The 25,334-nt window shown below is 40.9% G+C and overlaps 1 protein-coding gene across 7 annotated transcripts in view; it reads right to left on the bottom strand.

Annotated features, from left to right (window-relative positions):
* dcp1b (decapping mRNA 1B) overlaps positions 1 to 25,334 on the bottom strand; it is a 100,780-nt gene that overhangs the window by 5,253 nt on the left and 70,193 nt on the right. For all 7 annotated transcript variants that reach the window (XM_041215800.1, XM_041215797.1, XM_041215801.1 and 4 more), the window contains 4 exons: positions 24,773 to 24,839; positions 21,329 to 21,446; positions 18,920 to 19,063; positions 8,255 to 9,115 (listed from right to left, as the gene is read on the bottom strand). In XM_041215800.1, the coding sequence (XP_041071734.1) occupies positions 8,255 to 9,115; positions 18,920 to 19,063; positions 21,329 to 21,446; positions 24,773 to 24,839 (1,190 nt within the window). The remainder of the gene's footprint in view (positions 1 to 8,254; positions 9,116 to 18,919; positions 19,064 to 21,328; positions 21,447 to 24,772; positions 24,840 to 25,334) is intronic.

The raw sequence follows: 25,334 nt of genomic DNA, 5'->3' as shown, positions 1-25,334 counted from the left end.
TCTCATTCATGTGCGCTTTAAGGAAGCTTCAATTTACTTTATCACCAAGTGAAAGACAGTGTAAATAAAGAACGTTCACCCAGTCACAAAATTGAAAATTATTAAACGCCACCTTTGTAGCACCACTTCAGATGCTAGCTGTGACTCATTTGGTAGCACTCCCACTTCTGAGTCAGAAGGTCGTGGGTTCAAGTCCATATCCAGGATTTGAGCACAAAAATCAAGTCTGACACTCCAGTACAGGAGGAGTGTGGCACTGTCGGAGGTGCTGGCAGATGAGCCATTAAATCCAGGCCCCGCTGTGGTCATGAAAGAAAAAAAAAGATTTGCATGCTACATAGTGCTTTCCACAGTCACCAGACATCTCAAAGCACTTTACAGCCAATTAAGTAATTTTGAAGTGTCACTATTGTATTGTAAGTGACACAGTTGTCAATTTGCACACAGCAAACTCCTACAAAAATCAATATGATCATGACCAAATAATCTGTTTTTGTATTGTTGATTGAGGGGTAAATATTTACCAAGACATTGAGGATAACTCCTCTGTTCTGCTTTGAAATTGTGCCTTGGGATTTCTTTTTTATATCAACCAGTGATGGCAGATGGGGCCTCAATTTAACGTCTTATCCAAAAGTCAGCAGCTCAGATAGTGCAGCACTCCTTGACTTATTGCCCCGTGGTGTCAGCTTTGTTCTTTTGCTCAAATTCAGGAGTGAAGCTTCTGCACAAAAACTTCTGACTCAGAGACGAAAGTGCCACCAACTGAACCACAGTTAGTACCTTAAATGTTGCTCCAAAGGTGCCATTTTAATAATTTTCAACACTGCGACGTGATAAGGCACCACATAAATGCAAGCTTTTCTTCTTTCTTTCACTTTAAGGTTTCAACTGCTTCAACTACTGAAGGTGCAAGTCTGCTCAAAAAGAAAGCTGTTTTAGGATTACAGTGAAGCGATATGCCTATTTGAGTTGCCTCAGATTTGCCCCTGAATCAAAATGTTACAAACTGCTTTGATGTATTGTTACGTCTTGAAATCTTTGAGATTGTTTCCTCTAGTATGAAAAATTGAAGAGCCTGCAATAGTGCAGCAAATAAAAGCAGCAATGACAATATGGATGGATACTGCGTACAAACTAAATGAACAGTAAAGAATATACAACAGTTACAAATTACAATAGGTCACAATATTAAGTATTTTTTATTATTTTGGTTTCCTGCATTCACAGGGAATTACCCACAAGCCTCAAAAGCTTTAGGATTTGTTGGTGTGGTTGGATCCACCTTACCTTTCCTGAGACAGAGATCTGGGTTGCCTGTGGCAGTGTTTCTAAATGGTAGCTATGTCCCAAATTCTATTGAGATGAACGTAAAACTGATCCACTTTTATCTCCATTGACTGGTATGTGTTTCAAAACGACTCAATGAGAATTCAAAATGGTATCAAATCACAATGGCAAAAATGTTTTGCAACTTTGAAATGCACACCACTTTAACCGCTAGTTTCAGATCATTTTTTTGGAAGTCATTTTCTGCACTGACAATGAGTGTAGAGTTAACTCATGACTTACATCAAACTATTATTTTTAGTATAATTTGAACTTTTGTGACCAAAGTTTCACTTAACTGCATGTCACGAAGACTTAAGAAAGCCTGAATGCATAGCATAGAGGAAAATGCACAAACCTTCAATTTGAAAAAGGCAGCATATTTTGTAGCCATCTGGATATTATTGGCTTTAAACAGTTCTTGCACCACATGTAGAATGTAAGCCATGCTTTAAAACATATGTAAATTAATTCAAAAGTTTACATTAACTTTCTTAGATATTACTTAGAATATTACAGAGGATGGAGTGGACAGTTTAAAGATGTCAACTGCAAGAATTAAGGCAAGAGAAGAAAGGCTAATATCTTCTCAACTTTGTTAGCAAGTATTTGGGTTTCATCAGAGTTTAGGCTAAGATGAGGTTTGTGAGTAACTGTTCCCTTAGTGATTGAGTTTGTAACATTACAAATTAAGTCACAGGATGTGTGTGGAGTGTAAGCAATGAGCCATTCTAGATTGACATCAAGCGGCAGAGGATGGAAGTCCCCGGGGAAGGAATGCTGAGCTCAAGAGCCAACTGCAATATTTCAGCAGAAGAATTTCTGAATTACAAAAGCCAACTATTATTCTAGAGTATAATTTGAAATTGAATGATGAAAATTTCATTTCATTGGATGTTACTGAGATTTAGGAAAGCCTGAATACATAGGTTTAGTGAAACCCGTGTTAGTGCTTTGTTCTAGAAGGTAGCCATTGAGACAGAGAGTGAGAGAGGGTGTGTGAGACACATATTTACATTCTCCGACTGGACATCAAGGACATCAACTCTGCTAAATCTACACCACAATGCTTGATGCATTCTTTCCACTCGTTTGTAATTTACCTTGGGGGTCTCATTAATAATGAGTTTTTTGGTGAGGTATTGCAGCGCCACCTACAGGCATAGTACCATTAGCCACATTATTTTTAATGTATAATGGATACAGTTAAAATTTGTCTGCTTTTGTCTGCAAATCAAGTGAGCAGAGCAAAGCAGAGTCTCTTGATGGCTTCTCCACTATTTGTTGGATTCTTAAGTATGTTTGGGTTAAAAAAAATATCAATTCTCAGGGCTTTGTTTTAACCCAAAAGATTCTTCTGCTGGTGAAGGGCTAGCAAGAGCTCAGCTTAACTGTAAATCAGAATATCTTCCAATAGATTGGTCAAAATCACTTTTCACAGCTTTTACATAATTTTCTCAATAAATTGGACTAATTAGTTTATCTCGTCAATTTTCTGGTCTGAGCTTAACGTTGTTATCTCCTTAGTGTAACTAGGGCTGGGAAATTAATGCAGTCGTCCTGGTGTTGCCTACATCCCAAGAATAAGCTAATGAAAATAGAGAAAAGGAAAATATGGCCACATAGATAAGATGTTGAATGGTGAAAAGCAAAGGAGGGGAAAAAGATAATGCTTTTCAGACTGGAAAGGAAATGCGTAAATACATATAAACACTAAGTCCTCAATTAAAGTTATAGTTGTATTCCTGAAAAGTGCAACTTAAGTGAAACAACATTAAACGATTCAGATTTTTCCATTAAAGCCAAAGTATAAGCTGTAGTAAGGATCTTTTTCATCTTAGGATAACATTAAAGCATTATACTCTTAAGTTGAAATACTGCCTCCTACTTGCCACAGATCCCATTCCCTGACCCCGTATCTTACAGCCAACTCTCCAGTTCATGTCCTCTGCCGCTCCCTGACCCTTCCTCTCGTCGAGCCTTTCATCCCTGCCTTTCTCTCCTGAGCCCTTGCTGTGAGTGAGGGTTCTGGAGAAGAGTGGCGAACGACAGGAAGCCCAGCTTCAGCTTGCAGCCATGAGCTGCAGAGGTAGCAAGAGGAAGCAACAGGGAATGGCAGGGGCAGAGGACTGGCAGCAAGAGAGAGCATCAGAGGCAATGAACTGGAAGGTCAGCAGCAAGAGGGAGTGTCAGGAAATGGCAGAGGCTGTGAACCAGAGGGCTGGCAGTAAGAGGGAGAGTCAAGAAACAATAAAGGCCACTCCAAAACAGCGCTGATAGGGTCACACGGCTCTTCAGGCTCAGCATTAAAGCACTTTAAAAAAAACTTGTGTTGCTAAGCGCAAGTACGGGTCCCATTAACTGACTGACAATAAAGCGGAACAACTTAAAACAACTTCCTTAATAAACCTGCAGTCACTCAAGTGACCATTATTTTTGTCCCAAATTATTGTTCCTAGAAGTTTCCTCACCATCAAGGTTAAATTGTTTGGCATGTAGTTGCTTGGTCTATATTTGCATCATTTTTTGAACACGGGTATAACACTTGCAATTCTCCAATCCTCTGGTACCAGCCTTGAGTCTAAGGAAGACTGGGAAATTATGGTCAGCGCTTTGCAAGTTTCCACTTTCACTTACCTCAGTACCTTCGGATACATCTTATCTGATCCTGGTGTGGAATCACACAAGACAGACAACCTATCCAATGCCTCCTCATCAATTTTAAACCCTTCAAGTGTCTGAACTACCTCCCTTTTCACCATGTACATCATCATCTTAATTGGTTCTGCCCCATGCACAAATCTCCTTATTGATTCCTAATTGGCCTCACACCACCTTTTACCATTTAAATGCCTATAAAGACTTTTGGTTCCCTTTCATTTTAGCTGCCAGTCTATTTTCATGCTCTCTTTTTGCTTTTCTTATTTGTTTTATCACTCCCCTCCAGAGCTTCCATGTTCAGTCTGGTTCTTGGTCGTATTATCCAACTGACATCTGTCATAAGCACACTTTTTCTTCTTTATTTTAATCTCAATCTTTTTCATCATCCAGGGAGCTCTGGATTTGTGTGCCCTAACCTCTCTCCTTTGTGGGAATATATCTTGAATGTGCATGAACCATCTCCTATTTAAAGGCAGCCTATTGTTCAGTTACTGTCGTGCCTGCTAACCTTTGATTCCAATTTATCCGGCTCAAAAACCATCCTTACTCCATTAAAGCTGACTTCCCCCAGCTACCTATTCTTACTCTGGATTGTTCCTTGTCCTTTTCCATAATCAATCTAAATCTTATGATACCATGATCACTGTCCCCTAAAAGTTCCCCTACTGGCACATGAGGCTTGGCCTAAATAGCCAAGTGGTTATGGTACTGGGTTTGTAACCCCAAGATCAAGAGTTCAAATCTCACAATGGCAAACTATGAAACAATGTAACTTCATCTGAAACAGATGGAAATGGGCTTGTACTCGAAAGAGTTACTGGCACATGATTCACTTGGCCCACCTCATTCTTAAGAGCCAGGTCTAGCAGTGCCTCCTTTCTCATTGGGCTGGAAGCATACTTCTGTTTAAAATTTTCCTGAAAACAGTCAGTTAACAGGGCCCATATTTGCACTTAGCAACACAAGTATTTTTTAAAAAGTACTTTCATGCTGGGTCTGAAGAGCCACGTGAGCCATGTCGGCACTGTTTTGGAGCAGCCTTTGCTGTTTCTTGACCCTCTGCCAACCCTCTAGTTCACAGAAAGGGAATATCCTTTCCCTCCCTACCCTTTACACGACTACTATCCCAGTCTATATTCAGTTAATTAAAGTCACCCATTATTACTATAATTCTTGCCTCTCTGTAATTTCCTTGCAAATTTGTTCCTCTACATCTTGCCCCTGGTTAGTGGCCTATATACTATAATGAGCAATTCAATTTGTACCATTTTTGTTCCTTAGCTCTGGCCAAATATATTCAGTCTCTGACCCATCTGGGGCTTGCTCTCTCTTCAGCACTGCAATGCTCTCCTTAATCAATACTATCACCCCTCCTCCTTTCCTCCTCCGATTTTTCCTGAACACCTTGCATTCAGGAATTTTAATACCCAGTCCTGCCCTTCTTTGAGCCATTTCTCTGTTATATCACATTTCCACATGGCAATCTGTGCCTGAAGCATACTAACCTATTTTCTACACATTGCACATTTACATACATGCAAAATAACCCTAATTTAGTCTTAGTTATTTTCCCTTACTCTGAACCCAACCAATACCTTACTATTTCCTACTCTAGTTCTATTTGTTTCTCCCAGTTTCTACGCACCTTGGCATTCCTCTCTGATATTACCTCTTGATTCCCACATGCCCACAAAGTTAGTTTAAATCCTCCCCAATAGAACCAGCAAATCAGTCCTCAAGGAAATCAATCCCAGCTCTGTTTAGGCATAACCCATCCAGCCTGTACAGGTCCCATCTCCACTAAGGCCAGTCCCAATGTCCCAAGAATCTAAAGCCCTCCCACTCCTGCACCATCTTTCCAGCCACACATTCATCTGCTTTATCCTCCCAGTTCTATGCTCACTTGCATGTGGAACTGGAAGTAATCCAGAGATTACTACTTTTGAGGTCCTGCTTGATAGTTTTGGACCTAGCTCCCTAAATGCTGAGTGCAGGACCACATCCCTTTTTCTGCCTATGTCACTGGAACCAATGTGGACCACAATCACTGGTTGTTCACCTTCCTCCTTCAGAACGCTCTGCAGCCTCTCAGGAACATCCCTAGCTCTGGCATCAGGGAGACAACATACAATCCTAGGTTTACACCTGCGGCCAGAGAAATATCATCTATTCCCCTATCAAATCTCTTATCAAGAATGCTCTTTCAGTCTTCTCTGTTCCTCCCCTTGTAGAGTTGATCCAATTGTGGTGCCAGGGGCTAGATTCTGGCTCCACTCCCCAGATGAACCATCACTTCCATCTCAAAACTGAATACTGATTGAGTGTGAGATGCACTCAAGGGACTCCTGCACTACATGCCAGTTTCTTCTTGACTATCTAGTGGCCGCCCATTCCCTCGCTTCCTGGATATGCTTAAAGTGCAGGGTGACAATATCTATAAAAATACTATCGGCAAAGCTCTCAACCTCACAGATGCACCACAGTGATACCAGCTGCAGGTCAAGCTGCTACAACTGATGACATTCTGCAATTCCCTAATAATAATTATCTTGTGATCATTGTTTAGCAATAAAATTATACCTAATCTGATTATTTTACTACAAGTGTGCCCTTTCTTGTTAATATTTTCTTGAGTACCATCTTAGTCTATTAATCTCCCTTCTTTTAAAATACATTTTTTATATGTTTTATCACTTATTATTTTAATAGTTAAGCATTAAATTTTTTTTGCAGTTTGATATTTGATCTAATCTCCCAATTCAACTGTGGGGCCCCAGCCTATGATGCACTCCTTTTCCTCTTGCTGATGCTTACTTGATTTGCACCTTTTCATTCCGTTTAACCATCCTGATTTATTTGCCAATTTTCTTTCCATTTAGTCTTGACAAGCTTCTTGTTCTTAACTTTATATTTTCACATTGAACCTAATTATATTGCAGTCACTCTTCCAAAATGGTCCTTTACTTTATGACACAAACCTTTCAGCATAAGGTTGTTCACTCATTTACTGGTGCAAAGCAGTAAAGAAACAAAGGCCCAAACTATTTACCAAGCCAATTATTTGAAGCAGGAGTTATGGATAGGAAACTCAGAAGTATCAGGACCCTGAACGCGGATAGTCCCTCTCCAGGTTGGGTAAGATAGGAAAGCCTACAGCAGAATATTACAGTGAAAGAAGAGGTAGGATATATCCCACCTGGGGGTTTTGAGGAAGCAAGGCACAACTGATTACTGGGGGGAAAAAGAGGGTCTTGTGGTAGTTGGGAAGGGGTAGAGGTCACGTGGCTGAAGAGATCACTGAGATATACAGCATGATTAGCAGGGGGGCAAGATGGCGAATGGATGGGTGGATGGGGAGCAAACAACAGGGCTTTACAAGTTAGGAAACACTGTTCCTCCTCTTGATCCACAAGTAGTGCTATAAAGGCACTTAGCTTTATGGATCTGGCCCTTTCCACCTCCTTTTACTGGCTGGGCTTCTCGAGGCCTAGGAAACCTAGCTAAGGTGTATTGAAACTAAAAAGGCTGATAATGGGTCCATGCAGCCTCTATAAAAGTTTTTACCAGCCAATCCGCTTTCTGAGTTCCTGGTTGCCTTACTGGCCCATTAAAAACAGAAATAGGCAAGTTCAAGCCCAGTTAGAAATTTTAATTTCTTATTTGGCCCAAACTGACTCATATGAGGGTTAAAATTACCTTCAATTTTCAGGCAGCTTAAATTTTGAAAACAGTTTTGTACTCACAGCTTAGTTAAGATGATTATCACAAGAAACTTGCATAAATGGAACACAAGAGATGAGGAGAAATTTCTTCACCCAGAGAGTGGTGAGCCTGTGGAATTTGCTACCACAGAAAGTAGTTGAAGCCAAAACATTGTATGTTTTCAAGAAGGAGTTAGGTATAGCTCTTGGGGCGAAAAGGATCAAAGGATATGGGGAGAAAGCAGGAGCAGGCTATTGAGTTCGATGATCAGCTATGATCATAATGAATGGTAGAGCAGGCTCAAAGGGCTGAATGGCCTACTCCTGATTCTATTTTCTATATTTCAGAACATACAAGACTTCAATGCAACACTACATGTTCTGAAACTTAATTGTCCAACTACTGAAGGAACATTACTGCAACTTTTCTTCTCACTAATGAAGATTTTTTAAAAAAGTAATCTGGCTACTTTAGATCTTCATAGTACAAATGATTCTGGTTAAACATTTTGTCAATTGTTCATAGCACAATCTTTAAATCCCTTTCATTGAGGTTTTCTTACCTGAAAAAGTAAGTTCTGCTTTTCTGAACTGATGGTTTTCTCTGTCTGAGAATCAAAAGGTTTCATTGACGAATTAGGCTGATTGACGACAGGAGGTGGCTGAGCTGAAAACTTAGCTGCTAGAGTCATTTTCCCAACATGATGTTGCTGCTCCTGCTGGACTATCTGAAGCTTCTGAAACAATTCATGAGGAGGTATGATACCCGAGGCCTGTATTTGGTTATTACAATTATTTGAGGCAGCAGTTCTCTTGGGCTTGTCTAAAGCCGGAACATGCAGCATTTTAGGTTGCACTTCTAGGTTGGAGCTAAGATAGGCAGCGTGAGACTGAGAAATAGGCTGCATCTTGGAACCATTCTGAGATCTGCTGAAGTAAAGTTCTGACTGTATTACAGTAGGACATGATGAAGGGAGTGGTGCCTGGGTACAATGAAGCTTCTGAAGCAAATTGCGAGTACTCTTAGAGAATAAAGGACTGGATTCATCCGAGGTCTTTTGCTGTGAAGAGACATTTCCTTTCGAAGACAGTGAATGGAAAAGTCCTACTAATGATTCTCCCATATTTTTTTCACTTTGGTTTTCACAAAGATGATTTTCTGGTAACTCAGACACTGGATGCAGGTCAACTCCACGACACATTAGTTTCTGAATAGCAGGACAAAACTGTTTTTTGATGGTTTGAGAAGTTTCATGCTCTGGCAGTCTCCTGGGCTCCTCATAGGACAAGGAACGTACTACAGCTGGTCGACCAGAAACTCTATTCTTGGATTCGTGTGTTTCATTTGACACGTCAGTTAAAGCAGACTTTTGTGTACCAAACAAGGCTGCCAAATTCAAATGCTTTGTTCCCAATTCAGTGCTCTAAAAAAAAAGTATTACTTTTGTGACTAAGAGAATTAACTTCAAAGTTTTGTGGAAAATAAATAAAAAACAATGTCAGCAAAAAAAATGTTGCTAGTGCTATTTACATGGGAGAAATTAGTATTTGGGCAAAAGCAAAAATAAGTAGAAGCAATTGGTGAAATGTTTCAATATAAAAGAGCTAGACTCTCAAAAGCCCCAAAACAAGGAGAAAATGCAGCACCCAGTTGAATTAAAAGGATGTATAATAGAAAAATGGATAATTGATTGGAATATTTTCAATAAATGCAGCATGGACAGTTTTTAATGGGAGAGCACCTTGGAGAAATTAAACACATGAGAATTTGATGAAAAAGGAAATTACCACAGACATCTCAGAATGAAAAAGACACATACAATAGATGGCTGAAAGGATGTGAAAAATGCATGATAATCAAATGTAAAAATTGACTTTACAAAGTACAGGAACTTACACAGGCAACAAATGTGAGGGATTTTTTGAAATTGAATGGATAGTATAAAGCTCAGTAGATATGTCCCCACAGGTCTGTGTAAAGACCAAGCTAATATTAGACCTGCAGAGCAAACCAGAGACTGGAATGTGTGACCAGTACAATAAGGGGTAGGGTTGTCATGATATGGAAATGTGCTGAAAGAAAGCCACAAGTAACAAGAATACATACTAGACTAAAGTTGGTAAAAGAAACATGGAAAACATATGAAGCTCCAAGAGATCATTTTAAAAAACACATCCCTGTTCAATACTGCAGAAGTAAACAAGGTTTCATAGTAAAGGAAGCTGGAAAATGAGAGGAGACAGCATTGGTTAAGATAGCTCCCAGAAGACTGTAGCAGCAGGGGGTTCTTTGCTCCAGAATGCAGACAGCCATGTGCGCCATAAAGGTATGGCCTAAAAGGTGGAGAATTGTCTACCTGCAGCTAGACTACATTGAGAAAGAGTTAAAAGGGGTACTGTAGGACTCAATAAAGGATCGCTGCTGGTAGCCCATCCATGCCTTTATTACCTTTGGAATTGATAATTCAACAGACTCTAGGTCTCCCACCTTGCACTCTCCATAAACTTAAGCTCATTCAAATTCTGCTGCCTATATTATAACTCGCACCAAGCTATTCACCCATCACCCTTGTGCTCGCTGGTCTACATTGACTCTACTTTAAAGTTATCCTTGTGTCAAATACTTACATGGCCTTCTCTGTAATCTCTTTCAGACCTACAACCCTCAGCAATATCTGCACATCTCCAGTTCTAGCCTTTCGCACAACCCCGATTTTAATCATTCCATCATTAGAGGCCAAGACCCTAAGCTCCGGAATTCCCTCCCTAAACCTCTCCACTTCTCTTTTCTTCTTTAAGACACTTCTGAAAACCTACCTCCTTAACCAAGTTTTTGAGAGTGTCAAATGTTATTCAATAGCACCATTTTACTATGTTAAATGCACTACATAAATCTTTGTTGTTGTTGATGTTGTTGTAGGAGGCTTATAAGCAAAATTAATCAAGTTTTGCTCCACCAGATAATCTATTTTAGTGCCATTGTTAGAGGGATAAATACTGGCCAAGATGCTAGGGAAAACTCCCCTGCTTCTTCTCAAAATAATGCCAAGGGATCTAATACAGCCACCTCTTTGTTCTCTGTTACACTTCCGCTATTTGGGAAAGGAGGAGTTGATTAAGAAAACCGAGGATATAAATGAGAATGGAATGGAAATTGACCTGATAAAGCTACAATGTGAATGTGTGCATGCTAACAAGTGGAAGCAGCATGGTAAGGATAGAGCTAAGCGATCCCACAACTGATCAGATTTTGCTTCATTTTGAAAGTAACTGCGTGATATTCGAGCATAGAAGTTCAAGAAGGCTCACCACCACCATCTCAGTTCTACACTCACTTCCACAATGATTTTACTCTCTCAGGTAATTAGTTTTTTAAGCTTGTATTTTTATTTTTGATATGTGAAACATCTGCTGACACTAAGTTACAGAATTATTAAACTGTACATTATTTTATACTATAGGGCCAAGTTTGATCAAGCTAATTCTCAAAGACCTCCAAAATTCTGAGTTTTCCCAGCTCTCTTATTTTCATGCTCTCTTTGGACCACTTGCCCACCTCCCCAATGTGCTCTCAGCCACCAGCTCTCTGCACCGAGGCCTTGCACCACAGCCAGTGAATACTCTAATGCCTCAACCTATCTATGAATGCTTCTTATCCAACCAGTCTTCTAAAGATCTCCCATTTCTCAGATTCCAAATGTATTTGAGGTATGATCGAAATAAATTCCCATGATGGGGTAGGGTAAGGCAACCAAAGCCAGAGCTCCCTGGATGATGAAAGAGATGAAGCAGGAAAAGGGGGTGTATGTCAGATGCCAGGTTGATAATACAAGTTGAGAACCAGGCTATATGTAGAAAGTTCAGAGGGGAAGTTCTTCTTATTCTTTCAGTGGACATGGGCATTGCTGGTGAGGTCAGCATTTTTGTTGCCCATTCCTAGTTGCCCTTGAGAAGGTGGTGGTGAGCTGCCTTCTTGAAGCGCGGTAGTCCATGTGGTGTAGATATACCCACAGTGCTGATAGGGAGAGAGTTCCAGGATTTTGACCCAGCAACACGAAAGGAACAGAGATATAGTTCCAAGTCAGGGTGGTTTGTGACTTGCATGAGAACACCATCACCAATTGCATCTGCTGCCCTTGTTTTTCGAGGTGGTAAAGGTCATTGGTTCAGAAGGTGCTGTTGATGGAACCTTGGTGAGTTACTGCAGTGCATCTTGTCGATGGTACACACTGCTGCCTCTGTACATCAGTGGTGGAGGGAATGGATATTGAAGGTGGTGATGGGGTGCCAATCAAGCAGACTGCTTTGCCCTGAACGGAGTCAAGCTTCTTGAGTTTTGTTGGAGCTGCACTCATCCAGGCAAGTGGAGGGCATTCCATCACACGCCTAACTTCTGCCTTGTAAACAGTGGTCAGGCTTGAGGGAGTCAGGAGGTGAGTTACTCCCCACACAGTTCCCAGCCTCTGACCTGCTCTTGTATGCATAGTATTCATATGACAGAATTACCTGGAAAAACTCAGCAGGTCTGGCAACATCGACGGAGAAGAAAAGAGTTGACATTTCGAGTCCTCATGACCCTTCAACAGAACTAGGTGAATCCAAGGAAGGGATGAAATATAAGCTGGTTTAAGGTGGGGGGTGGGGGGGGGGGCGGCAGCGCAGGGGGAGAGAAGTGGAGGGGGGTGGTGTGGCTGTAGGGACAAGCAAGCAGTGATAGAAGCAGATCATCAAAAGATGTCACAGATAAAACACCCTGGTCCACTCCTCCATCACCCCCTACTCCTCAACCCCCACCTATGGCACCTCCCCATGCCCCGCAAAAGATGTAACACCTGCCCCTTCACTTACTCTCCCCTCACCGTCCAAGGGTCCAAACACTCCTTTCAAGTGAAGCAGCATTTCACTTGCATTTCCCCCAACTTAGTCTACTGTATTCGTTGCTCCCAATGCGGTTTCCTCTACATTGGAGAGACCAAACGTAAACTGGGCGACCGCTTTGCAGAACACCTGCGGTCTGTCCGCAAGAATGACCCAAACCTCCCTGTCGCTTGTCATTTTAACACTCCCCCCTGCTCTCTTGCCCACATGTCTGTCCTTGGCTTGCTGCATTGTTCCAGTGAAGCCCAACGCAAACTGGAGGAACAGCAGCTCATCTTCCGACTAGGCACTTAACAGCCTTCCGGACTGAATATTGAATTCAACAACTTTAGGTCTTGAACTCCCTCCTCCATCCCCACCCCCTTTCAGTTTCTTCCCCCTTCCTTTTGTTTTTTCCAATAAATTATATAGATTTTTCTTTTCCCACCTATTTCCATTATTTTCAAATATTTTTAAATCTTTTATGCTCCCCCCACCCCCACTAGAGCTATACCTTGAATGCCCTACCACCATTCTTAATTAGCACATTCATTTAGATAATATCACCAACTTCAACACCTATGTGTTCTTTTGTTCTTTTGTCTGTGACATCTTTTGATGATCTGCTTCTATCACTGCTTGCTTGTCCCTACAACCACACCACTCCCCTCCACTTCTCTCCCCTCACCCCACACACACCTTAAACCAGCTTATATTTCACCCCTTCCTTGGATTCACCTAGTTCTGTTGAAGGGTCATGAGGACTCGGAACGTCAACTCTTTTCTTCTCCGCTGATGCTCCAGACCTGCTGAGTTTTTCCAGGTAATTCTGTTTTTCTTTTGGATTTCTAGCATCTGCAGTTTTTTGTTTTTATCTATATTATTATAGTATTCATATGGTCTAGTTCAGTTTTTGGACAATGGTAACCACCAGGGCTTTGATAGTCAGGGATGTTGATGGTAATGCCATTGAACATCAAGGGAATATAACTAGATTCTCTCTTGTTGGAGATGATCATTGCCAAGGGAAAATGAAGAGGGACAGAGCAAGTATGGGAAAAGACTTAAAAGGACAACCAAATGTCTTCTAAGGTATATAAATAGTTAAAGGGTAGTGAGAGAAGGGGTTGGAGTCAATTAGGAGTCAAAAAGGGGATCTACGCATGGAGGTAGACGACATGGCTGAGGAACTAAAAGAGTACTTTGCATCTGTCTTTACTAAGGAAGAAGGCATTGTCATGTCATAATGAAATAGGAAGCAGTTGTACTTAAAGTTAATAAGTCACCAAAACAGATGGGATACATCCAAGGATGCTGAAAGAAGGGTGAAAATTTTGAGTGGCACTGGCTATATCACAGAATATTTACAGTGCAGGAGGTCATTTGGCCTATCAAGTTTGCACTGACCCTCTGAAAGAACATTCTATCTAGTCCCACTCCCCTGCACAACGACAGCGCGTCTGACTCCAGATGAAAAGGCTGCGTGTTCAAATCATGTCAGGTTCACGGAGTTTCACTGCAGTTCAAATATCCCCTGCCTTATCCCCATAACCTTGCACATTATTTCTTTCTTTTCAGATAGCAATCCAATTCCCTTTTGAATACCTTGATCGAACCTGCCTCTCAAGGAGTTCGTTTCAGACTCCAACCACCCTCTAAGTGTAAAATGTTTTCCTCACATCACTTTTACTCCTTTTGCCAATTATTTTGAATCTATGCCCTCTAGTTCTTGGTGATTCCTTGAGTGGGAACAGTTTCTCACTATACCCCTCAGGATCTTGAATACCTCTTATCAAGTTTCCCATCAGCCTTTTTTCTTCAAAGAAAACAATCCCAACCTCTCCAATCTATCCTCATAGCTACAGTTCGTCATCCCTGAAATCATTCTTGTTAATGTCCTCTGTATTCTCTCCAATGCCTTAACGTCCCTCCTCAAATATGGTGTCAAGTATGGTGCTCAGAACTGGATGCTGTACTCAAGAGGAGGCTGAATTATTGTCTTATACAAGTTCAACACGATCTCCTTGCTCTTGTACTCAGTGTCCCTATTAATAAAGCCTAAGATACTATATGCTTTATTAACTGTTCTCTCAACAAGCCCTACCACCTTCAATGACTTATATACATATACACCAAGCTCCCCCTGTTCCTGCACCTCCTTTAGTGTTTCGCCCTTTATTTTATAATGTCTCTCCATATTCCTCCTGCCAAAATAAATCACCCCACACTGCTCTGCAGTGAACTTCATCTGCCACTTGTCTGCCCAATCCACCAACATGTCTATGTCCTTTTAAAGTTCAAGACTATCCTCATCACAGTTGACAACATTTCCAATCTTCATATCATCTGCAAATTTTGAAATCATGCCCTGACCACCACAGTCTACGTCATTAATATATATCAGGAAGAGCAAGGGTCTAATACTGACCCCTGGGGAACTCCACTACAAACCTGCCTCCAATCTGAAAAACATCCATTAACCTTTGTTTCAGCCAATTTCTTATCCAAGTGCCTGCTCTCCCAACCACTGAAGTCAAATTGACTGGTCTGCAGTTGCCGGCTTTACCTTTGCACCCCTTTTTGAACAAGGGTGTAACATTCACATTCTCCAGTCCTATGGCACCAACACGGTGTCTAAGGAAGACTGGAAGATTATCACTAGTGCTTCTGTAATTTCCACTCTCACTTCCCTCAGCACTTTTGGATGCATCTCATCCAGTCCTGGTACCATATGATTTTAAGTAAAAAGATAGCCTAAAATCTCCTCCTTCTCAATTGTTAATTCTTCTAGTGTACCAGTTACCTTCTCTCTCACCTCAGCCTGGGTAGCATCTTCTTCCTTTGTAAAGACAGATGCAAAGTACTTGTTTAATACCTCTATTTCTTCTGTCTTCATGTGCAAACCCCCTTCTTTATCCTTAAATCGGCCCTACTCTTTCTTTTACCACCTTTTTACTATTTATATGCTTATGAAGCCCTTGGGGTTCCCTTTTATATTAACTGCCAGTCTCTTTTCGTGCTCTCACTTGCTTTTCACTTACTTTTTCACTTCCCCTCTGGTTCTTCTATATTCAGCTTGATTCTCCATTGTATTTCCTACCTGACATCTGTCGTACGTTCACCTTTTCCTTTTCATCTTCACCTCTATCTCTCTCATTTTCCAGAGTGCTCTGGGTTTACTTGTCCTACCTTTCCCTTCAAGGAAATACACCTTGACACTGCCTGCAATACTTTTTCTTTAAAGGTAGCCCATTTTTCAGTCACTGTCTGTTCTGCCAACATTTGATTCCAACTCGCACGACTCAGATGCTTTCTCATCCCATCAAAGTTGGCTTTCTTCCAATTAATTATTCCTATTCTAGATTATTCCTTGTCCTTTTTCATGGCCAACTTAACCTTATGATACAATGGTCACTTTCCTCTAAACGCTTTCCCACTGATATTTGATCCACTTGGGCCAACTCATTCCCCAGAACCAGGTCTAACGTCGCCTTCCCTCTCGTTCAACTGGAAACATAGTGCTGCAGAAAATTATCCTAAACACATTCCAAGGACTCTCGCCCCTCTTGTCCCTTTGCATTATTCCTATCCCAGTCTATAATTGGGAAACCAAAGTCCTCCATTATAATTACTCTATAATTCTTCACCTCTCTAATTTCTTTGCAAATTTGTTTCTCTACATCTCTTCCACTAGTTGCTGGTCTGTATACTACACCAATGTTATTGCACCTTTTTCATTCCTTACCTCTAGCCAGAGAGATTCTATCCTTGTAGTTCACCAATCTTGTTAACCACGCTCCATGCATTCACATACATCACATTAACCCTGATTTAGGCTTTTTTACTTTTTCCCTTATTCTGACCTCATCTAATGATTAATAGGTGCAATAACATTGATTGGTGTGATTATATAGACCACCAACTACTGGAAGGGATATAGAGAATCAAATTTGCAAAGAAATTACAAGAGGTGCAAGAATTAGAGAATAATTATAATGGTAGATTTCATAGAAACATAGAAATTAGGAAGAGTAGGCCATTCAGCCCTTCGAGTCTGCTCCACCATTCATTACGATCAGGGCTGATCAACCAACTCAATAGCCTGCTCCTACTTTCTCCCCATATCCTTTGATCCCTTTTGCCCCAAGAGCTATATCTAACTCCTTCTTGAAATCATACAATGTTTTGGCCTCAACTACCTTCTGTGGTAACGAATTCCACAAGCTCACCATTCTCTGGGTGAAGAAATTTCTCCTCATCTCAGTTCTAAATGGTCTATCCCATATCCGCAGACTGTGGCCCCTGGTTCTTGACTCCCCCACCATCGGAAGCATCCTTCCTGCATCCACTCTGTCTGGTCCTGTTCATAGTTTTCTATGAGATTCATAGTTTCTATGAGAATTTCATGGGTTTCTATGAGATCCCCCCTCATTCTTCTGAACGCCAGAATATAATCCTAACCAACTCAATTTCTCCTCGTATGTCAGTCCCGCCATCCCAGGAATCAGTCGGGTAAACCTTTGCTGCACTCCCTCTATAGCAAGTACATCTTTCCTTCGATAAGGAGGCCAAAACTGCACACAATATTCCAGGTGTGGTCTCACCAAGGCCCTGTATAATTGCAGCAAGACATCCCTGTTCCTGTACTCAAATCCTCTGGCTATGGAGGCCAACATACCATTTGCTTTCTTTACCATCTGCTGCACCTGCATGCTTACCTTCAGTGACTGGTGTACAAGGACACCCAGGTCTCATTGCAAATTCCCCTCTCTCAATTTATAGCCATTCAGATAATAATCTGCCTTCCTGTTTTTGCTACCAAAGTGGATAACCTCACATTCATCCACATTATACTGCACCTGCCATGCATTTGCCCACAGTTTGTCCAAGTCACACTGAAGCATCTCTGCATCCTCCTCACAGTTCTCCCGCCCACCCAGCTTTGTGTCATTTGCAAATTTGGAGACATTACAGTTAGTTCCCTCATCTAAATAATTAATAGATATTGAGAATAACTGGGGTCCCAGCACCGATCCTTGCAGTACCCCACTAGTCACTGCCTGCCATTCGGAAAAAGATCCGTTTATTCCTACTCTGTTTCCTGTCTGCCAACCAGTTTTCTATCCATCTCAACACACTACCCCCAATCCCATGCGCTTTAATTTTACACACCAATCTCTTACGTGGGACTTTGTTGAAAGCCTTCTGAAAGTCCAAATAAACCACATCCACTGGCTTCCCCCTCATCGACTCTACTCGTTACATCCTCGAAAAATTCCAGTAGATTCGTCAAGCATGATTTCTCTTTCATAAATCCATGCTGACTCTGTACGATTCTGCCACTGTTTTCCAAGTACTCAGCTATTAAATCTTTTATAATAGACTCCAGAATTTTCCCCACTACCGACGTCAGGCTGACTGGTCTATAATTCCGTTTTCTCTCTACCTCCCTTTTCAAATAGCGGGGTTACATTAGCTGTAGGAACTGTTTCAGAATCTATATTTCAATCTATAATGATTCAATTCTCCTTAAAATGGGTCGAGGTGGGGTGGGGGGGCGTGATGCCAGAGGATTAGAGAACTGCAAATTTATGCCATTGTTCAAAAAAGGTGGCTTTCAAAAGAGAATTGGTTAAGTACTTGAAGGGAATACATTTACAGGGCTATAGGAAAAGGGCAGGGAGTGAGAGTCAAAATTACTCTTGCAGAGAGCTGGCATGGGCTAAACCGGCAGACTGTCCTCTTTCTGTGCTGTAACCATTCTATGATTATATTTTCTCAGATCTCTGTGCTCCAAATGCCCCAACTTATAGGACCAGCCCCATCTACGGGCTCCCATATTTCAACACAAAACTCTTGCAATCTTACCTCACAGCCTTTGTTAGTCTAATCTTGAGCTCCATATTCCTTTTCAAACCACCCATATGCATAACGTCTCTCCAGCTCCATTTCATTTTTCCTCCCTTTTATCTTCCTACATAACTGAAGTCTTAAGAAGTAACAGATAAATTAAGCACAGAAGAAAAACAAACATATGTTGTGTGCCCACATGGGATATATAAAAGAGAGATAAGTGAGGGGGTTGAACAAGACAGAGGCAGAAACAAATGGTGCAAAGCTGGACAGCATGATACTGATTATCACAATGAGCTAAGTGTGGCAAAAAGGGAAAGAAAAAAGGTGAAATAGAAACAGTGGGAATTAAGTAGATACAGTTATTGGAAGGGAGATCTAATATCTTTCATCTGTAAACATGCCCACAGGAGAACATATGTAATTTTATACTAACATGAACTTGTATATCTCTGACACATACAAAGAGACATTATAAGCAACGTCATAGAGCTACTGGTGAATCTTAAACCCGTTACCTTGTCCTGTTGCTGTATTTGTTGGTAACGGGTGTCTGTTCCAATCTCAGTCAGTTTAATTGGAATTGGCTTGATCAGGTTTGAACTGTTATGAATCAGACCGGAACTAGTTGTTATCTGCTTTGGCTCAGAGGACTGTTTGACCTGGAACAAAAATTTAAGATACTAAAGTTGAATGATCATTATTCAAGAGCCAGGCAAAGACCGTTTCCAACAAGACAGAATCTAAGCATCGCCCCTTGACCTTCAATGGCGTTACCATTGCTGAATCCCCCACCATCAACATTCTGGGGGGGTTACCATTGACCAGAAACCGAACTGGACTAGCCATATAATACTGTGGCTACAAGAGTAGGTCAGAATTCTGCAGAAAGTAACTCTCCTCCTGACTCCCTGAAGCCTGTCCACCAACTACAAGGCACAAGTCAGGAGTGTGATGGAATACTATCTGCTTGCCTGGATTAGTGCAACTCCAACAACTTTCAAGAAGCTCAACACCATCCAGAACAAAGCAGCCCACTTGACTGGCACCCCTCCATCCTCAATGCATAATGGGAACAGTATGTACCATCTACAAGATGCACTGCAGGAACTCACCAAGGCTCCTTAGGCAGCACCTTCTAAACTCTTAACCACCATCACCTAGAAGGTCAAAGGCCGCTGTCACATGGGAACACCACCACCCAGAAGCTCCCCTCCAAACCACTCACCATCCCGATTTGGAAATATAATGCCGTTCTTTCATTGTCACTAGGTCAAAATCCTGGAACTCCCTCTCTAACAACACTGTGGGTGTACCTACACCACAAGGGTTGCAGCTGTTCAAGAAGGCAGTTCAACACCACCTGCTCAAGGGCAATTTGGGGTGAGCAATAAATGCTGGCCTAGCTAGCAACACCCACATCCCATGAATAAATTAAGAAAAATTACTCAGAGGTACATTTTAACTTGTATTGTCGGGTGAAAACCTAGTGGTGAAGGATCATCTCAGTTGGGCCAACTCCTTGTTTCTGTGTTGTAAGTTCCATGCAAGGCATGAAGCTGACCCTATCAACGGATGATGTCAGTAAGCGGCAGTTCCTGGCAAAGTTGAGAAGGGAGGATAAGGATGGATACTTGGTGTGAGAGTGGATAAATAAACACTGCTCGAAGTGCTGTGCCTGTGACTGATTATGAGTTGGACCAAGCGAGGGTAGCCCAACCTAGTGGTACAACTGTGGGGAGACCAAGGAGTTTCTTCTTAAGCCATTGTGCCATTTACTGTATATTCTGACACAGAAGTCGAATTTTTGAGGCAAGAAGTTAAGGATCAATTTTAACACTAGCAATATTCAGGGGTTTATACACATGCTTGATTTGGGTTCTCGCAGCACCAGTGCATGGATTGGTTATACAGCTGAGTCTACTGGTTAATCAGCTGCCCAAGCTAGTTGCTATGACAAGGATGAGTGCACCCTGATGAGGTCCGGTCTGCTGCAGTCTGGCAAGTTGCGGTGTATAGTTCCGAGCCCATGCAGCGAGTTGAGATAGGCAGATTGTACGGTTGCAGTTGTGCCTCCTCGGGGAGCACCGTGGGCCGTCCACAATGGTGATGTTAGCAGAGCATGAGCTCGAACAGCTTTCAGTGGACAAGTAGACTGACATCAGGGCTTTCCCAGACAACACCACTTACCTGCCACCTTCTTTCATTAAGTGTGTGAAGTGTTCTAGGGGGAGCACAGAAGGGAGGGGGTAAGGCAGGCAAAGAGTTTTGAACCCTGAAAAACTAGGGTCCACTTTTACATGAGGTATATGAAAAATTACTAAATTTTAAGTCAAAAATCATGGATCGACTTTCACATGAGATTGACTTTTACATGGGTATATACGGTACATTGAGTGTTATGTACATCACATGCTACATAGAAGTTTATGAGCTGGACGCTTATGATCGTGGTATGTTTAAGGTTGGACTCATGGTGATGATAGCTAAACACAGCCAGCATTCCTCTTCCTACTAACGGCTGGGGAAAATTAACTGTTTGTTCTGATATCAGGTGTAGGATATATTGTCATTTGTTAAGTGGTATTTGGTGGATTTTATCTGTCCCAAGTTAGTCTTGTTTAACTATTGACATTGCAACTCCTGCTATACCAGGTTCATGAAATATTTTGTCAAGTATAATTCATGGATAACAAACCAATGGACTGACTTCAAATACATTTCTGTAGCTTACTGAACTGTTTTTGTTTTACTCAAAACTACTCTGTCCCACAGAGACATCGTAAATAAAAACAGGATAAGATTGCAACCTGAATAAACCAGGCTGAGAAGATATCTTCCACTCCATTGCATCCATTCAGTGCAAATGATCCACACATTCATTCTTCTCCATTGTTTACTTGGATCTTAGTGGCCTCCACACTCACCTTGTTATATTCGTGTTCAGCTTTGAAGAGCATCTGCACAATGTCCACAGCTTTGTTTTGACGTGAGATTGGTGATCCAACTTCTCGATGGGCCTTCAACTGTTCCAGCTGAGTTAAGCTGAAGTTAATAAAAAGGAAACATAAAGCTTGAAATAACATTTAACAATAGTGTACAACTTCTATTTTCACAAATAGACATTACATCCTTCTTAGGTATGAAATCTGATCCGGTTTACATGCCAAGATAATTCAGAAAGATTTTAATTTGTTCTCGGGATGTGAGCAAGATTGCCTGAAAATGAGATATCTAATTTCAAGGAATATACCACATTAAACTAGCTTCTCAGAAGTGCATAACAGTGGTGAGCATTAATTCAACTATAGATTTTCCTTCACAAAATCCAGAATTGCTGGAAAACCTCAGCAGGTCTCATGTGTGGAGAGAAAGACAGAGTTAATGTTTCAAGTTGGTATGACACTTCTTCAGAACAGATTTTCCTTTCTTTCTTTTACAGAATAACCTGGTCAACAATCAGTGCTTGTCAATGAATGGAAAGATGCATATCCAAGCTTCCTAACTCTTTCTATGAGAGGAGCCTCGCCAATTAACTGGAGATAATTTTGCTCTTTATGAAAGTTACAGCATAACAGGATCTTTATTCACTTTGCAAATATTCCATTAGAAAATTGACTGAGGTTAATTATTTTCAAATCAACAAACTTTATTGCTTTTGAAATCCAAAATATGGTAATGCTCAGAAGCTTGCAATATCATGTTCAGGCTATCTTGTTTAATTTTAAATTTGGACTTACTTTTTCTTACACCACCCTTTCCTCATCTCCCCACACCATTTTTAGCATGTGCATGGAAAAGTACTGCTTCATCTTGGAGAGAGCAGTCAGGAGTGGCATTCCCATTGTTCTTATGAAAATGACGATTACCCCTCCACAAATGGATATTTTCATCAGGAAAAGACCATGTGTGGGAAATTAGAGGCACAAATATGGAAAAAATGAATACATGAAAACATTTTGGCAGACAACATATCTTCCTTAGTTATCAATACCAATGAACTGTTAATTTCTTAAATTGATACAGATACACCTGCACTAGTGAAAAAGCCTTGAACTCCAGTCAACCCACATCCACATATTGGCTTCGTTGAAAGGGTGAGCTGATCAATCTTAGGCAGAAACTCTTTTTGAGGAGCTGGAGAGTAAGGGAGTGGCGAGGGAAAAAACCAAATAGTAAGAAAATCTGATATGCTTCATCACACTCTGGTACTGGACGCAAGGAAGACATCTTTGTGAATACAACTGATGCCAATCAACTTGCTTTTTTCATGAATGTTTTGCTTACAATTTTGAAATCTTAAGATCTTTAAAGTAACGCTGTGAATGAATTGATTTCATATGTTTAAACAGTCAAATATGTACAATTCACTAAGATTAGCATAACCCTGTGGTTGGTGCATGTCTGCTTTTAGCATTTTTGCTCATATGACAAGCTTTTGTAAAACAGTGGTTGTTCTTACCTCAAGTCACCATCCTTTTTTAAGCTATATTGTCTCTGACCCTCTCCACTTTTCAAAAACTGAAGTTTCTTAATTTGTTCAACAGAGATCAGAATAATCTCCACATACTATACATGTAAAATACAGTTTATAAAAGCTGCATATGCTGGGAATTAGAGTTAAACAGAATTTGTTGCAAGTAAATAGGTCTATCGTCATCTTCACAAAAAAGATAAATTCATTGTCACATGTTACTTCGTCAGAATATTCTATTCTAAAACTCTATTGCATGTATCCTGTTTGGTTTGTTGGTCACCAATCTACATTGGTTCCCCATTCTCAAAATACTGATTTAGAAATTCAGTGCATCCATTTCAGGGTGTTTGGGTGCATGGTCAATCCTGAATGGTGAGGTCTCAAGCCCCATTTCCATTGAACTAGCAAGCTGCAGAGTGTGGCAGGAAAATTGCAGGTGTAGTGTGATTGAAGATTGGACTGTTGCTGGTGTCTAGTGGACCTCAGTTTAACAAGGAAGTAGATGACCAAGGCGAGGAGCAGGTCTGGGTGGAGGAAGGAACAGTGACGATTGGTGGGAAATAACTGACAACATCTTGTGCTCTTCAAATGTTCAGGTAGTATTTGTGAAAAGGATTTGTATTTACATAGCATCTTTTACAGCCACAGGGCATCCTAAAGCACTCTACAGGCAATGAAATACTTGAGGTATACTTGCATGTAAGAAATGCAGTGTCCAATTTGCACATAGCAAGGCTGCAGAAACAGCAATGCAATAATGACCAAATAATGTGTTGTTGGTCGAGGAACAAACATTGACTAGTATACAGCAGAGAACTGCCCTACCCTTCTTCAAAATAAGGCCATGAAATCTTTTACTTCCTTCTGAGTGGGCCAACAGGACATTGGTTTAACTGAAAGACAGCACCTACGACAGTGCAGCCCTGTCTCAGTACTTCAGTAAGTAGGTTTTAAAATATTTTGTTGGTTGGGACCCAATCAATTCAATACAAATCTGGAATTAAAAGTCTGGTGATGACCATAAAACCATTGCCAATTGTCGTAATAACCCATCTGGTTCACCAACAGTCTTTTAGGGAAGGAAATCTGCCGCCCTTACTCAGTCTGGCCTACATGAGACTCCAGACCCACAGCAATGTGATTGACTCTTAAATGCCCTCTGAACAAGGGTGATTAGGGATGGGCAATAAATGCTGGCCTAGCCAGCGATGTCCACATCCCATGAAGCAATAAAAAATAGACATTCTCTTTGCGGGACCGCCTGTTAGGCTGCAGCTTGTACAGGAACTAAAACTACTCTTCAGTAAAATTGTTGGCAAAATCCTTCAAAACCTATGGAAACAGTACATAAAGATATGCAACTAGCAAAGTGAAATGCAAGTTTTAGAAGGATAATGCAAAAAGGTTTGCTTTTGGCTTTATTCTAGCACTAAAGTATATCACTGCCTCAATGTAAAACAGTATCTCACTATTTTGTCTTATTTTCTATCAAGACACTAGAGCATTTTGGTCAGGATCCAAAAAAGCATGCTCCTCACTTCTAATTATCAAAGCTTTATGACTGTCCATGAACTATGGCATTTACGTCTGCTGGCCACGTTTGCTCTGCTCTGTTCTTGAATTGGCTAGACAAGGGACTATGTGCAGACTCCATTAGAAATGGGTAACATAAACAAAATCTAAACCATAGTGCTATCTCCTGGTCCTACCAACGAAGGATGTGGTACAGAATTATGGGTACGATATTTCCTTTGCAGAACACCTTCTTCATCTGACTTGTAGTGATTGTATACAAAAAGATTGGTGGGGGGGGAGCAGGGTAGGGGTAAACTGGAGTAGTAAAAATATTCAAAAATAAACAACGGTCAAGTTTAAAACTTTTTCCAATACTTACTTCTTCATTAGTTCTGCAATCCTTTGACATTCGACCTCATCATAGAACCAGATCCCATAGATAGACACTGAAATAAAAAAACACAAAGCATGCATTGGAGAAAATGCAAGATAACATTTATTCTTCAGTATTTTTCCCACTGCCAATGCTAACATTCAAATGTTCACTATCATGTAGGGCAAAAATATTTATGAGTGATATGTTAACATACAAGGTTCTGAACCAGTGTGTGTTACAATCTACAAGTAGGAAAATATCTCGCCGTAGAAAGAAGGCACTATCTACAGTCAGGAAAAAGTTAGACATAGCGCATACTCTCCTGAAAATAGCAACTCCTGGCTTATGAAAAATAGTCATCAAGCTGTGGAGAAGTTATATCATGCATCTAGCCAGAAAATGCTATTAGCTCAAAGCACAGGACTCAAACTTGAGGCACAATTCAATGCCTTGCAATCAAAAAAAAGAAATTGTAATTCCATCAGTGACAGTACATGTACTGAACCTTTAAAAGGTGCGCAGGGGTTTGCTGGAGTATTTTGTCAAAAAGCCTACACCAAAAACT

Source organism: Carcharodon carcharias, chromosome 21, assembly GCF_017639515.1.
Source record: "Carcharodon carcharias isolate sCarCar2 chromosome 21, sCarCar2.pri, whole genome shotgun sequence".
NCBI classification, from domain to species: domain Eukaryota; kingdom Metazoa; phylum Chordata; class Chondrichthyes; order Lamniformes; family Lamnidae; genus Carcharodon; species Carcharodon carcharias.
Note: the sequence above shows the minus strand (reverse complement) of the source record. Positions and strands in the feature narration are given on the sequence as shown.